We start from the raw sequence: 15,667 nt of genomic DNA, 5'->3' as shown, positions 1-15,667 counted from the left end.
CAAGTTGTGAAACATGGTCATCGTTCTCTGTTGCCACGTCCTTTGTTTTCCACTTTACATAAACCAGGCGCGTCAAGCTCATTTTAGTTTATGGACCACATACCCCTAAGTGGGCCAGACCAGTTAACCACTCCAGTAGGACCAGAAACTTTATCTGCTACAGAGTTTCTTGTCAGCTTGATGTTGGCAAACGCAAGTTGAATTCTGCTACGACAGCGTTCTAAGGCCAAAAGAAAAAACAATGTTACAGGCCCAGGAGAGAGGGGTAATATTATGAGAAAAACTCTTCTAAGATCTAAAATTTCAAAGATAAATGAAGTTATATATTTACAGAAAAGGAACTTGGATATTCTCTTAAATTAAGGTAAATTTGGAGTGTGAACTAATACATCTCTGTAATTCTCACACTTTGCAAAGTCATCCAGTGGGCCTGAATGGACCGATTGGCGGGCTGGTTCTGTTTCATGGGATGTATATTTGAAACCCCTGAAATAAACCGTCTTTGCTGCCACCTGCTATACTCTTCGCACTTGCCCAACAGCAAAACTGGCTCCACTTTACACCCTCCCTCCAAGACTGCAACCTCAGAGTCAACCACAACCCCAGATCCCCAAACCAGATAACTAGAACAGGTTTCTTCCACCTCTGCAACATTGCCTGCCTCTGACCCAAACTGTCTTATACTGCTGCTGAATTCCTCGTCCTTGCTTTCACAACATTCAGAATGGTTTACTGCAGCAACCGAATATTCTATGGCAAGACTAGCAACGTATTTATGTTCACAACTTTGCTGGCCATTTGCTCACCCGTTTTCACTCAAGAGACCAAATCACACTAGTTCTCCACTGGTTCGCTGATTCAACTATAACATCCTTCTCACAACCAATAAGATAACTGGAACTAGCATCTCCCTTTGAGAACGAGAGGTCACTGTCAACATGTCTGTTTCTGTTCCTAATCTTTTCCACCAGTCCACTTCCTTTTGTTGCCCTAGGTCCAGTGATGTCAAAGTCTTTCGGTCACCTTCTTCATCTTGTATGTGCATTTTCTTATGTGCTGTTAAATGCCATTGAGTACACAGGCAATAGCTCATTTGTAATATGTCACAAATGTGACATATTACAGTGATTATTAAAACCATACGTGTACATGCAAGTACATGTGAGTGCAGCTTAATGGCTTGACCGCAATAGTTAATTTACTTTTTGACAGATTTGCATCAAACTGATCTTCGTGGAAGGTTCATACACCATCTGTCCACAAATACAGACATGTCATTTAAGGTTCCTAGAAGAATGAAAGGGTGAAAAACCTTTCTAGTCTCCTGTACTGTATGTTTGTTTGCACTGAAAAGAAACAGACACGTTGACAGTGACACCTCATTCTCAAAGGGTACAGATGGAATCCAACACAATAGAACTTTGAAGCAATTATCATAATCTCTCTCTCTCTCTCCCCCTCTCTCCCTTCGTTTCCCCTCATGATTAAACATGGGAGAGTTAAATCAGACGATTAGCATGCTGTCAGGGAGAAGTCTAACTGCTGTTGTGTTTCACAGTGTGAGAGACAAAGCGCTGGCCTGCACACCGACAAGCCTCCCCGGCCAGCTACAGTAAACTGGTAAACACACGTCTGTTTGGCTCAGCAGGGGATGACAAACACCCGCCGAGGAGGCAGAGATGAGAGGGCTGGAGGAACTGAGGAGAAAGCCCACTTTGACTCTTTGGCTTCTGTGTCTCTTGGCACCTAATGTCCAGAAATCGGGGGCCAAACAAGTCATTCTGAAAGGCATGAATGCCAAAAGCAGAATGGATGGAGACAGAAGGAAGAGGGAGGAGGGGGGTAGAGGGCAGTTTGTTTTAGGGAGGGAGAATGGACATGGACTCACCTTCAGTTTTTGTATTTTTTTTTTTAATTGTTAAGGTTGGAGGGAGTGGAGTGGAGAGGAAGCTCTGATGAAGGAGAAGGCTTTTCTTCTGGCGGATGTCCTTAAAAAAGTTGTTATTTGTTTGCATGAATTTGTTTAAGTTTCATTGATGTTATAGCTGTTCTTTCACCCTCATTTAGAATAAAAAACGTGGCTTGCTATACTGCATTTTGATGCAGTATATCCTAGGGTCATTGTTTAAGGTTTCTTATCATGCTAATTGAAATATTCAATTGTTCAAACTACTGATGTTCAAATCCCAAATTGTTAATCCCCAAACGTGTCACTGCAATTGAAGTCACTGTGAATTCAGATTATTTCTTTAACAATAATACCCCTTACCACTACAGGAACTATATTTCTATATATAGAACTCAGGCTCCTACGTTACATTCTTGGGCCGTAGCTCCAAACCCCCCAGGAAGCATGAAAGTGCAGTTTGATGTGTCATTCCTACTTCTTGCATTTCACATTCATAACATGACATACAGTTTGTCCTATCTCCTATAAATCATGTTCATGTATTACTAATTTGCAACAACAAATACATTTAGGAGGTAGCTCAATGCTGCACGTGTTACGTTTTCCATTAACATAGTGAGGATATCAACGTATGTCATATCACGTTTCTGTCAAGACGCAAAATGTTGAAGCTGAACTTATGAGTGAAACGTTCACATCTAACATATTTAATTTGTTTATGTATGATAATGCAATTCGATATCAGTGTGCAGCAACAGCAACAACAAAATTATTTAACTTTTTGATGATTGTTCGAGCCATCACAGCACACAGGGTAGAGTTAAGGGTCTTGGTACGACATAGAGACAAGCTGCAGTGACTTAAAGCAGAAGACAGTAAAACCAAAAACATGTTTATTAATATTTACTTAAGCCACAATCTGTCATAACCTTTCCTTTTTTACTGTTTCCTGTGATTGGCATAACTAACCTGATTAACAAACCTGGACTCACATAAATACCTGGACACCTTGACACTTGACTCAACGTTGACACTTAACTGATAATTTATCTGTCTTTTTATGTCTTTTGATAGCCAAAGGTTTTTATTGTTATTATTATTATTTTTATTACTGTTATTATTGTTTTCTTTATACTGTCTTTTTCTTTCTCTGTACTGTATTCTTCTTGCTAAAAACCGATGCTGGAAATTTCAATTTCCTTGCGGGAGTCATCCCAAAAGGATTAACAAAGAGAAGTCAAAGTCGAAGTCTGATCCTCATGGTTGGACAATGCAAAAAACAATGATACGCAAAAAAGACTTTTAGTTACTAGTCAAAGTCCTGTTACTATTTGATTGAAAAGGTTCCTGCATTGGTGTATACCAACATACCATATGTACTCCTATTTTTCATGCCCTCACTCAGTGACATTTGGAGGTTGTTGGTGTGAGTTGATGTCTGTCCGCTGATGGACGTCTCCCTGAAGCTCCCAAGCTCTCATCAAGGCTGATCGGCCTGGCCGCGAGCCTGCCGCGCCACGCTATAACCGTGCCGTGTAACCATGCCGACAGGATTGGGCCGGGGTCCAGGAAGACAGTCGGCTCTGGAAGCTGTCAGCAGCAGCTCCGTTTGACAGCATGCAAATGTATGCAAATGAAGAGGTCCAGCCATGACACCTGCACACAGGAGGAATGGACCGTGCCCTTCCCAACAGAGGACTCAGGATGCTAGGCACACCGCCCAACACACACACACACGCACGCACACACACACACACACACATACACACTGTGATGTCCATTAGTTGCTGCCTTTACACAGAGTTTATTTTGAATTATAGTCCAAAATATAATGCTTATACAAACAGCCTAAATCCAACAGATTCTATTTCCTGAATGTTTGCAACCTTTCTGTAAGTATCACATTGAAATGTTTCCTAAATGTTGTCATGGAGAGTGCTAGTGGACAAGTGTGTCTCCTTCACATTAAGCAATGCTTATTTCTTTACGCATCAAAACAGCTTATGTTCTCACTTTTTTATAAAACTGAAAATGTTTTTTTTAGCCTAATCACACTACAAAACGACACAGCAAAGTTATTTGGGGCATCTTAGTGAAAAAAGGGGCCGCTTTTGTGATTTGTGATGAAATTAAAAGTTTGCACGTTGTAAAGTTCCTACTGTTGGTTGTGTATAGCTTTGTTCATGAGAAAAATGGATCCAAAAGGAAACGTTCTCTTCGTGTTGCTTCTCACTCAGCAGAAGAGGGTTGTAGAAAATCTAGTCTAGCCAGGCCAGAAAACTCTAGACATATAATAAGCAAGCGCTGAAGTGAAAATGGCCCAAAAAGATACAAGAATGCCTATTTATGGGGTACAGAATTTCTTTGCTACGCCCCTGGTCACAGTTAATAAGATACCTGTATTTAATTTGCATCATTGCATGAAATTTTAAATTAATTGATTTTGTTCCAATGTTTTGTTGTTAAAAGGCAATCTGACTGAGTCCTTCAGTAGAAGGTTAAAGCATGTAGATGGCTGATCAAAGTTTTGGATTTAGAAGCTGAAGCCCAGGGATTACTTTAACACCAACGACAATTTTTTCCCGATCTCAACCAAGTAGTTTTAACTGGTGTCCATTTGTTCCACCAATAAAATTCCCACATTATTTTCACTATAAGCTTGTACCTGATTTAACAGCTGTCGATTTATAAAATTTGACAGCTGATAACTGTTAAGTCAGGATTTGTCCTATGCAGAATACGACGTTCAGTAAATAGCAATTCTTCCAGTAGTTTCAATAGTTAATTTCCCTCTGGTCCAAAGTTCCCACATCTCCCACAATACAAGGAATAAATCACACTTGTTCCTTCAATTTGGTTTCATCTGCTTTTGGATCAGAGTCAGCTGCCTTGGGTTTACTGTGCGGATGGATTTAAATGTCAATAAAACACTGTTGTGGGCATTGTTTTCAATGAAATACAAAGTTGTAAGCTGTGCCTGCATTGCAGGAATGACTGGCAACAGTGTTGACAAGAAATACACTGTTCTGCAACGGAGTCATATGATTGTTGAATATCACTAGGAACATTCTGCTAAACTCCAGTCATAAGACAAACACACTGTTCAACAGTGCTCAAATGTATCCAGGTGAGTTTTTCCTCATTTCTGACCTCTAAAGCAGCACAGCCAACACACGTTTTCCACCTTTTAACTTACGGCTGAGCTTTTTCAAGGCATCAAAGTAAAGTCATTTCGGTTTATTGTTCAATGGGTCAAAATCATGTACCTGTGAGATAAAAATGCACGACGCTGCTTGGCCTCTCCTCGTTCCTCTGAAGTGTTTTGACTTCTGCGTTGACCCTGCCGGCTGGTTTTGGCATTCCAGCAGGCTGGAGGAGAGGAGGAGTATGCTGTGCCCCCTAGTAACTCCTGCACGCACACACACACACACACACACACACACACACACACACACACACAGAAACGCACACATACACACACACACACACACACACTGTCCTTGGGTTTAGTTGTCCACGTTTTCTGCTGGTCAGCAGAAAGAGAACGTCTATGTGATGGCACAAGTGTGTGTTTGGGGGGGTTGTAGCTGTCAGAGCAGTGTGTGTGTGTTTGTGTGTTTGTGTATGTGTGTGTGTGTGTGTGTGTGTTTGTGTGTGTATGTGTGTGTGTGTGTGTGTGTGTGTGTGTGTGTGTGTGTGTGATTTAAAAGTAAGGAGAGGTGAGGCAGCCTTTGGGAGGGAGCTGAAGTCTAGTGGCTCTGGTCCAGACCTTGTACCATGTAAACTGACTCCACACCCAAGCCTTCAAAAACCTCATATTTATAACACACACACACAAACACACCCACACCCACACACACACACACACACACACACACACACAAACAACGATTCTCCCCTTAGCCCTCGGCTGTCTGTTTTGGTGTGCGTGTGTGTGTGTGTGTGTGTGTGTGTGTGTGTGTGTGTGTGTGAGAGCAGATGGACAGGTCCATGGACCCTGAGGGAAGACACGAGTGTGCTTCTCCTACAGCCACAAAATACAAACAGTACGCACTACAAGAAGATTAAAGAATAACAACACAATTAAAACAATGGAAGCAGTATTGTTACTTTGGTCTGCGTTACTTTTCAGACATTGGTATCAGAGGGTTGAACTTGCAGTTTTTGCCGAGAGATGGAATGGTGATTGACATCATATCAACATTGCCGACTTACTTCAGATCAACAACTGCGTTTTTATGTGTTTAAGAAAAGAAATCTCTTAAATAATGAAATATTCACAAAGCCAACAAGTAGCTGGGTGGGTTTATAGCTTTATTGAATACAACCAATAATGAAGTAAATAATTATGGAACAAAAACTGTTTTGCAATAAAGTTCCTAATTTTAATAATGCTAACACAAGAAGAGTGCACCAGGCTATATATCAGAAAGCTTCAAGCAGGCAACGTACAGTCTCACATTTATAGTTTAAATAGTCGAGAAATTACATTCAGTTTGAGAGGATTATTAAAAAAACAGCAAAATAGACTTAATTGAAGAGACACTGTTTTCTCCCCATAGTGCTGACGTCAAACCCAAACTATTAATATTTAATCAAAAAGATGAAATCAGACGTGGCATTTCAGGCATGTGCTGTTATGTACCTACCTCTATTTTTGTACTCAAATAAAGTGAAGCAAATGGAAAATGGTCAGCAGTGATGCAGTTAGGTTAAAACATGCTAAACCGCTGATTATTTAAAAAAGTATTTTTTTTAATCAAGGAAAGTAAGTAATTTTAGTTTTGTATTATAGCTGCAACCAACTATGAGTCACTCTGTTTACATTGTGGGACAACAGGTTTAATTTTAAATGAACAGGCTCACTTACGCCAATGTAGTTCATGTCTCAGTGGGTCATTTTAACCAAGCTAAAATGATCCACTGATCCCTCCACTAACATGCTTGTCAACGTAAAGAAAAGTGAAATGAGAATCCCCCTCTGCATCTCTCTCTCTTTCCTCTGTCCTCATGATTGATGACTTCACACACAGTCAGTGTTTGCCTTCTTCAGACCACTTTACACTCTCGTATGGAGAAGATATTTATTGGTTTGCTGAGCACTTCAAAATGAGAAGACTCTCTTGTCTCTCAATGGTCCAAATCTTAGTAATGGATGCAGATGCATTATGTGTAATGTTTTATATAAAATAGTTTTATATAAAATAGTAATTTTAATTTTTTTTATTAAGTTTTAAACCGACATTGATGACATCCATGACATTGGGAAATATGTGTTGTCTTCATTTGTACATATTGTGCCATGTAATCCATGAATTAGGGTCACAATTTGAATGAATAATGAATTTCACAATTGAAAATGCAGCATATTATTCACATAAAAATAGACTTAATGTAACTTAAGTTAATGAGCCACTACAAACTTTGCAGCATGAAAAGTCTAAAACGGATGCAGCTTTTCATCTCAATGTTGAAATATTAGACAAAATAGATGTTTCAAGATATTATCTCAATTTGACTGCAGCTCCCCCTTGTCTTAATCTGGGCCATGTTCACTCATGCATCAGTAATGATGAAAAACTAACCCGTCTCTGAGAGCACAATGGCAGGTGCCCCCCTGCCCCTCAGACTCCCCACATAGACGGCGCTGTCTGACAAGCCCGCTTGCCAAACAACTCAATTAAGCAGAAAAGGAGGCAAGAAAGAGGAGCCCAAACAGAGGAACGATAGAAAGGAAGGGAAGAAAGAAGACAGGAAAACAGAGGCGGGAGAGGGCTGGTTGCTGTCAGGCCTTGTCGACACCCAGCCTACATTCGGCGAGAAACAACAGAAACACAAAACAAGAAGAAAAGAAAACTCATCTGTGATGTGTTAACTGGAATTCCTGCTTCCAAGGCCACTGAGGGTTCAGAGGGCAAACTGAGGGCCAGGGGTTCATTGCCACAGCGACACACACTCAAACACACACATTTAAAAGGACCATACCCAGGTTTTCATTCATTTTCAAACTGCAAATGTGACTTTATCACAACTTTACAGGCATCTTCTAAGTCCCATTCATTGCTGTATCGTGTCAAGTTCCCATTATCAGAAACAAAATTTGATTTGGGCACAATATGCACACTTGCCACATATGTCATGTCCCAAGCTATGTGTGTACACATATCCATATCTAATATCACAAACATTTGACATTTCTCAAAAATATGACCAAGCTGTCGAGAGAAAGGTCCAATAAACTACTCTATTGGCATGTAGAGCCCCCCTTTTAAAGTAAATAGATTCTTACTCCCCAACACCCAAGACTGGCCTGAAGAGAAAAAAGTCTGACTTACAGGTCCAGGTAAAGATTTTAATTCTTATGTGGCAGCCGATAAAAAAAATGTATGTCCTTCTCTTACATGCTAACAAGAGCAGACATGATGTTAATGGTGACAGAAAGGAGATAGGGATGACCTGAGAGGACCTCAGCACCAGTGGCCACAAAACACTGTAAATCACCGAGTTTGTTATACTGCTCAAAAGCGCCTTAAACTTCAAAAACTTGGGTTGGGGGAAGAGTTGGAACAGATTTTGTAATGACGTCAAAGAAAGTAACACATTTTGGAGTTACAATACCAAATGTGAGGAGTGGTTAAAGCATTGGGCCCACCTGGATGTCCAACCCTGAAATTCCCTGGCATTTGGTGGTTCCTGTAGTCCTCAAAAAGACTTGGACTGCCCCTGAACAGAGTCTTTTTAGTGGAAACTGTATGTAGTGAGGTATCAGTTTTTATGCCTACAAATCCAAATCCTTTTCCTCCATTAAATGTTTCCTATTGTTATGTTTAGTGGTGTCTTAGTGTCTTACTTATTAAACATGAATTCTCCCTTCTCTTTCACTTGCGGTCTTTTAGAAAATAAATGCTTACATTTCTATGCTATTTCCAATACATCTAACAGTGATGAAGTAGAGAGCTTGATTTCTTTTATGTTCACAGTGTCTAACTGTGAATTTCTGCTCACTGTTTTTCGGATTATTTCACTTTCACTGCAATATTAACATGTAAATTTAAACTTAAAACTAGCATTATATCTCACCTAAACCAAATTATTTGTAACACTTTAGAGATGATATCGGATTGTATAAAAACATGTCTCCTGTGACCACACACCATCTCTGTGCGTCTTTTAGCCGCTCGATTGGGGTAATGAGGTGACGGTTGATGGTGGCCTGTAAAGTTGTAATGAGGACAGCGGTGTGAATAGGACAGAGGGCAGGAATGGGTGGGAGAGAACACGATGCTTAATGAGCGGGCTGGCGGTCTCAGCAGTAACCCTGTTGTATCGGCTCTGTCTGAGAAAGAAGGGGTGACAGAGGGGATCGGGAATTTCAGGGTGGGACAGCATAGGAGGGCCTGATGTTATTTAGGGAGCAAATGAATGAAAGCTGGGTTAGAAAGTAAATGGGGGTCCTGGCCAGCCCCTGTGCTCTGCTCATTGTGAAGATGAAATTTATGGCTCAGGACTTCCTAAGCCAAGGACTCCCCACGTTGACTGGTTAAGTGCTATGAAACAGTACGACAAAGGCCGGAGGCAAACAACACTCTGAGATGAGAGGCTGTAGGAGAGGGGACAGTGGAAGACAATGTGTACGATCCACATTAGAGACACATGTTGGAGTGTAAAGTGACAACAACATGCTTTAGCTGAAATCCAAATGGACACATAAAAACATGGAAGTTATTTTTAAAAGTCAAATGTGTGGCAGCTTTTGCACTTTAGCAACATGAGCAAATGTTTTTAAGTCTAAAAACCCTAATTTTGTGAGCTTTAAAAGAAAGCTCCACCCCTGCTGGTTCTGGGCAGTTGATGATTTACTGATATGTATACATTACATGTGAGGACTCAAATTAGAAAGGAAAGACTAGTTCAAAGAAGTGACCTTGTTTATAGAACAAAGAACGCCCAAGCATTGGGCAGAGCCGTATTTTCTTTGCAGAGTCCCTTAGTTTTCAACATCAGCGTTTGTTGTAAGAGAGTTTTTTATTGTGCGTATACACTGACCATTCAAGAGGGTTGATATTAGAAATTGCTGTAAATCCTGAGTTTACATTCATTAAAAATGTTTTAACTTTTGCTTTCTACACAACACACAATACAGTATGAGTAGGGTTTGGCATTAGATTGGGGTTATGATTTAGAAAAAGTAAATGTTAATATCCAATATAAGAATAATTTCTCTGTAGCAAGTCCTCCAAATTTGACAACAAAGTACATCTTATGGGACTTTCCCAGAACTACATATATGAGTTTTGTGTCAGTGTCAGTGCCTTCCAAAACTATCACAAATTATAATTGGTTGAGGTTTGGTTAGGGTAGTCTATGTCCGTGACGTCAGATGCCGCAGGAAAATGTCTTTTCACCGATTCTGATGTTACTTCTGCTTTCTTTGTGTTGTAATTTTAAACTCTGGTTGTTTTATGAGGACTGTGGTTAACTGCTCCTTGGATTTCTGCATGGTGAATTGAGAAAGCTAACTAGACGATCTGTCCAATGGGAGTTTTCTCTTGCACAAATAAAACAACTTTTGAACATACATGTTAATAATTCATAATTCCTACAACCAATGGTTTAGTCGCATGAAAGTAAACCTCTGTGTTTTTTGCAGAATTCTTTTAGTTTTTCTTGAGAGGACAGTCTCTTGTACTGGGATAGTGGGCGTCAGCCATTTACCAAAGGCAGTGATTTGTATAACCTGTTTAATCCATTGTTATGTTAAGTTTCACCAGCAATAGCTGGCTGAATCGCAGCAGCTGTAGCATGTACAGTTGCTATGGTTACCTGCAGTCTCATATAGCCTACCGCATCTACTGTACAGAAGGTGCACTGACTTGAAATGCAAGTGCAACTATTGAGGTGTTATAGCATGATAATCTGGTTGAATGGCCCTCAAGGCACAATTCAAGGCTGCAAACAGTTAGACAAAGTGTTAACTTCTGCAAAAATAATCGGTCATTATGCAGCAATTCATAGATCTGGAACCAGTAGTTTAACTACTTTAACTACAAACTGAAAGTACACATGCCATTATTTACTTTACCTTTGTGTGGTTTAAACTCCACTGGACGCCCCACCAATGAATTACTGTAAATAAAAATGCAATCATTATAAGATTTAGTCTAAAAAGTACATTCTCAACAGCTGATTCCACTTGCAAACTTGGATGTCAAAGTAAGGTTGATAAAAGAGTCATCAGCCTGTCTTATTTCTTATTTGTTTTAGCAATTCTGGGATAGTAGAAGCAGAGAAAAGTTTAGGTTGAAAAAATAAAAAAGGGAGAAACACAGAAGTTACTGTATAGATCAATACATGACAAACTTTAACTTAGAAAAATGTGCTGCTTTTCTGGTCGTTATCCACGGTGAACGGGGAGCGTGTGTGTGTGTGTGTGTGTGTGTTTGTGTGTGTGTGTGTGTGTGTGTGTGTGTGTGTGTGTGTGTGTGTGTATGTGCGCGCGCATTGTCTTACAAGCCCTCCTCGGCCCATTGAGTGATGAAATGGAGATGAGTTAAAGTGCTAACACAAAGACTGACCAGACCCCTGCGTCGCTGCGACAATGAAACCACCAAACTCGAGAAAGTGAGAGCCTCTTGGAGAAACCAGGATAAAGGGCAGAGAGTGAGAGGGGGGAGAAATTAAGGAGCCAAACTCAACAAAAAAAGAAGAGAAGAAGGGCTGAACCATCCTGAGAGCAGGAGGAAATAGATGGTGGGCAAAAGGTGGCAGAATGGCGAGCAACCCGGAGAAAATAGCAAGGTAGCTAATCCCTCCAGGGATAAAGCAGCTATATGTAAATGAAAGACGTGAAGTTTGGCCATCTTACTTTGATCTATGAATCAGGCTCTCCCACCCTCCCTCCCCCTTCACTCCCACCCTTTTCTCCTTCCTCCCTTTTCCTTGTAAGAAAATCAAGCCTTATTTAGCTTAATCTCACTTAATGGCATCCAGCTCCTCTTTTGTCCTCCTTGATGCTAATAGATTCTCGTCCTTTCACCAGCCACCATTCACATATCGACCCTCCATAATCCTCTTATTCCGTCGTAGCAATTATTTTTTATCATCATTATGATTATGATTATTTTCATTATTATTATTCATGCAGGCCATGTCAAGGGCCAGGTTGTTGCTGAGACTATCCTCCCTCCTACCAGCGCCTCTCATTCTCGCTCAAAATGAGGCTGCCTGCTTTCTTCCAGAGGGGTGGCGAGTTTGCAGGAGTGAACCCCATTCAGCAAGACACATTTTCTGGGCGTTTGAACATATTGTGGAGTGAGTGTAATGAGTAGCACCAAATCACCCATCCCGGCTCCTTAACACAGAGAAACAACAAGAATTTGAGGATGGAGGAGAGAGAGGGGGCTAATAAGCAAAAGGTCTCCTTTCCGCGGAGCAGTAATTACACGGGTGGGTTTTGATCTTTTGCTTGTTGGGGGTGATGAATAGGGGAATAGATAAGGACTGTGTCACTGTTTTGGGGGTGTTTGGAGGGTGCTGGAGAAGCTTTTCACCGCTTATCGGCGTCAACGTTGGAGGCCCAACAAATGTGGTAGAGGTACTGTGGGATAGCAGGCAACGCAGCTGAGGAGAGAAAAGACAGGGGCCAAAAGTTGATTTTCTTCACTTTATGCAAATGAGGGCAACATTTGCAGAATTTTTTTTACGGGCAGCGTATGGAGCCCAAATTACAATTTGCATCAGTAGCATAAATAATTAACAGATCTGGCAAGCCACAAAATGTTGATGCCAAATGTTTCAGTAAAGTGTTCACTAACAAAATACGCCAAGTGCATTCACAGCACTTGCGTAACGTAAAGGTTAAGGTAAACACATGTGGTGTCGACCCATTCTCACTACCAACTCGTCAATACGACAGCTTGGTCAGTGGCCCTCAGCATCTGATACTAAGGCACAAGGCACCCTTTAGCGTCTCTGTGAGGCTTTCAGGCTTTCAAGTGTTTGAGATGATGTAGTATAGAGTAAAGAGCAACAAAGTTGTGCAGGGAGAAAAATTATAAAAGCAACCAAGTCCATGTAGGAAGGAGGTCTGGGTGGATGGATGGGTCAAACAAACACAGGACTTTCATCCAGGACGCTGCTGTTTTTCTCCCTTATGAAACCAAAAGTTTGTGTTGACTTATTTTAAAATGCCTTTTGTACGTAACATAAGTAACTGACATGCTTATTTTAACCCAAACCAAGTTTTTCCTAAACCTTACCAAACAGTTTGGTTGTGTTAACCTAACCCTACCTTTCACATGGAAAATTGACGTAGGTCGTTTTTATTAACATTTGAATAAAACCATGATTTTTCACCAACCTTAACCATACCAAGACTTTTGGTGCCTAAACCATATCACAACTGTAGTGTCAAAGTTCTGCGCTTTGTATGCCCACCATCCACTTCTGGTAGGGTAAAAAAAATGTAGAGCTTTATTAATCAAAACAAAACGTTGCCTAACATAATCCAAGTGGCAATTTTTAAGTTTGTCTTCAGAATGTACAGTAATTGGAAAACAAGCAGTTTATATTATCTAAGAGACTGGGATGGTGGAGAAGATGTAATTTCTGTGAATCCCTATTTATATTAAAGCATACATGTGTTAAATTACTTTATGTCTTCATAATTGATGGTGAAAATTGTAAACTGCTCAATCACACAATGTTTGCTAAAGAGCAAGCTTGACTACTACAGAGAAAGGGGGAGTCTGCCTGGTGACAGGAGGGATGTCTCACTTTCATGACACAAGCCTGCTCACTTCAAACCAGTGGGAAAAGCTAGGACAAAAACACAAAACATTCACAAAAATCATTCATATGAAATCAGTTCATGTTGGATCCCGTTGTTCATAGTAAGAAACTGAGAATAGTTTTTCAGTGTTCTTAAATGTTATATTTTTTATTTCAGAATGGTCCATGGTTTGGGCCCTCTCCAGTGGGGAAATTGTGATATTTATATATATATTCTTTTGATACTGGAATCAAATGCACCACACACACACGCACACACACACACACACACACACACACACACACACACTCACACACACACACACGTCATTACAGCACACAATTTCACCATGGATCAACAAAGTACGATAGTAAATTATTTCTCTGTGAAATGGGAAAACTGATATCACACAACATATCTCTGAAACAAAAAGGGTTATATTTACTTAGAAACTGGCTTACCAAATATAGAGTAGATCCATTAGGTTTAAAAAACTCAAAGGATAATTGTGAGTTAAATTATTATAAACCTGTTATAAATGTTAGAAAAATAACAATTCATATAAAAAGAATTTTACATACATTTACTGTAACAGTCATCAAGTCCGTTCTTAAACTTTAACTTCCGGAAGTCATTTTGGGAATCTTGGAGCTGAAGTGGAGTGGCTAAATCTGGGCAGTCTGCAGACTCCACAGGGGCACACTGGCCCTCCTGAGGGCCCTGCAGAGCTCCACTGCACAGGGGCCAGTGAGGCCTCCATGGGGCCCGGAGACAACAGGGGACATTTAGCAGCAGAAGACGATGAAGTGGAGGAAGAGGAGGATGCTGCTGTGGTGAGGAGGGACTCCTGGGTGAGGAGGAGCTGACTGGGGCCAGAGATGAGGGGCCACCCTCCAGTGAGAAGCAGCCGGGGGACCGGTCCTGTGTTCACCCCCATCCCGACGCTTACCTCTCCCAGCAGCCGCCGCATCTCCTGCAGAGACGAACCCAGGAGAAGGATGTAGTTCCTGGCCAGAACTAGGGTGGATATCTTAGAGAGCCTGCGGCCTGGAGGAGCTCCAGGCTGGTGGGACTGAGAGGAGGAGGCAGAAGATGGCGAGGAGCCATAAGGCACCATGACCTCCCGGAGGGCATCCATGGCAATGTTCAAGTCCTGCATACGCTTCCTCTCCCTGCTATTGATCTTCCTTCTGAGTTCCTGCTGCTCCTCAGGGCTCAGCTCCCTCTGTGGTTTGGTTGGTCTTTGGCCAATCTGGAGGCCAAGCATGGGTGCAGGGTTTAGAGGGGAGCCCAGGTTGAACCCTGGAGGGCAGTGGGGTAAATCCTGGACAGACCCGGGGCTACACAGAGGTAAAGACTGCTCCTGGGCCCTGATCACTGGGTTTGATAGCACATTCATAGTCTGTTCAGTGGTGTGCTATATTCAGAGTTGTAGTTCAGTGTTGTCTTCTTTAAAAACGTCTTCAGCAAAATATAAAGTTTGAGATACAAACCAAAAATAGTCAAAGCAAAAATACTTCACACTTCTGCTTATTTTCAAAATCCACAAATTGAAAAAATCAAACTTTCATTCCCTCCACCTGTTGATCTCTCTATTGCTTGCAGAAAACAGCTGCCATCCAGCACAATGACGAGTCACCAAAAGTTTTGGCTTCAGAGGTTTCTGGCTGCACAAGTGAGTGAATGAGAGCTTCCTAAAGTGGCAGCTCAGTTTTATCTCATTTCCACAGCTGCGTGTGGTGAGAATGAAAGCTCACACAGTGGAAAAGTGAGCTAAATGCTCCCCTCACATACCCCCACCTCAACTCAACTCCTCCCTGACACATGATGTGCTCTTTAGAAACACACATATGCACGTCTGACTTTTTGATATTTGTCAGTGAGAAAGAACTGGTAGGTGGTGACACCAGTCAAAACCCCAAAAAAATTTAAATTGGAATGATTTAAGGCAAGATATTTGGAAAAAATTAGGTTGATGTTAGCTTTTT

The 15,667-nt window shown here is 41.2% G+C and overlaps 1 protein-coding gene across 1 annotated transcript; it reads right to left on the bottom strand.

Annotated features, from left to right (window-relative positions):
• Positions 1 to 13,872: 13,872 nt before the first annotated feature.
• olig1 (oligodendrocyte transcription factor 1) lies at positions 13,873 to 15,406 on the bottom strand. The gene has a single exon (XM_034886451.1). The coding sequence runs from the start codon at positions 15,076 to 15,078 to the stop codon at positions 14,311 to 14,313; it is 768 nt and encodes a 255-aa protein (XP_034742342.1). The 5' UTR covers positions 15,079 to 15,406; the 3' UTR covers positions 13,873 to 14,310.
• Between the last annotated feature and the right edge of the window lie 261 nt (positions 15,407 to 15,667).

Source organism: Etheostoma cragini, chromosome 11, assembly GCF_013103735.1.
Source record: "Etheostoma cragini isolate CJK2018 chromosome 11, CSU_Ecrag_1.0, whole genome shotgun sequence".
In the NCBI taxonomy this organism is placed as follows: Eukaryota; Metazoa; Chordata; class Actinopteri; order Perciformes; family Percidae; genus Etheostoma; species Etheostoma cragini.
This window is presented reverse-complemented; position numbering and strand designations above follow the sequence as displayed.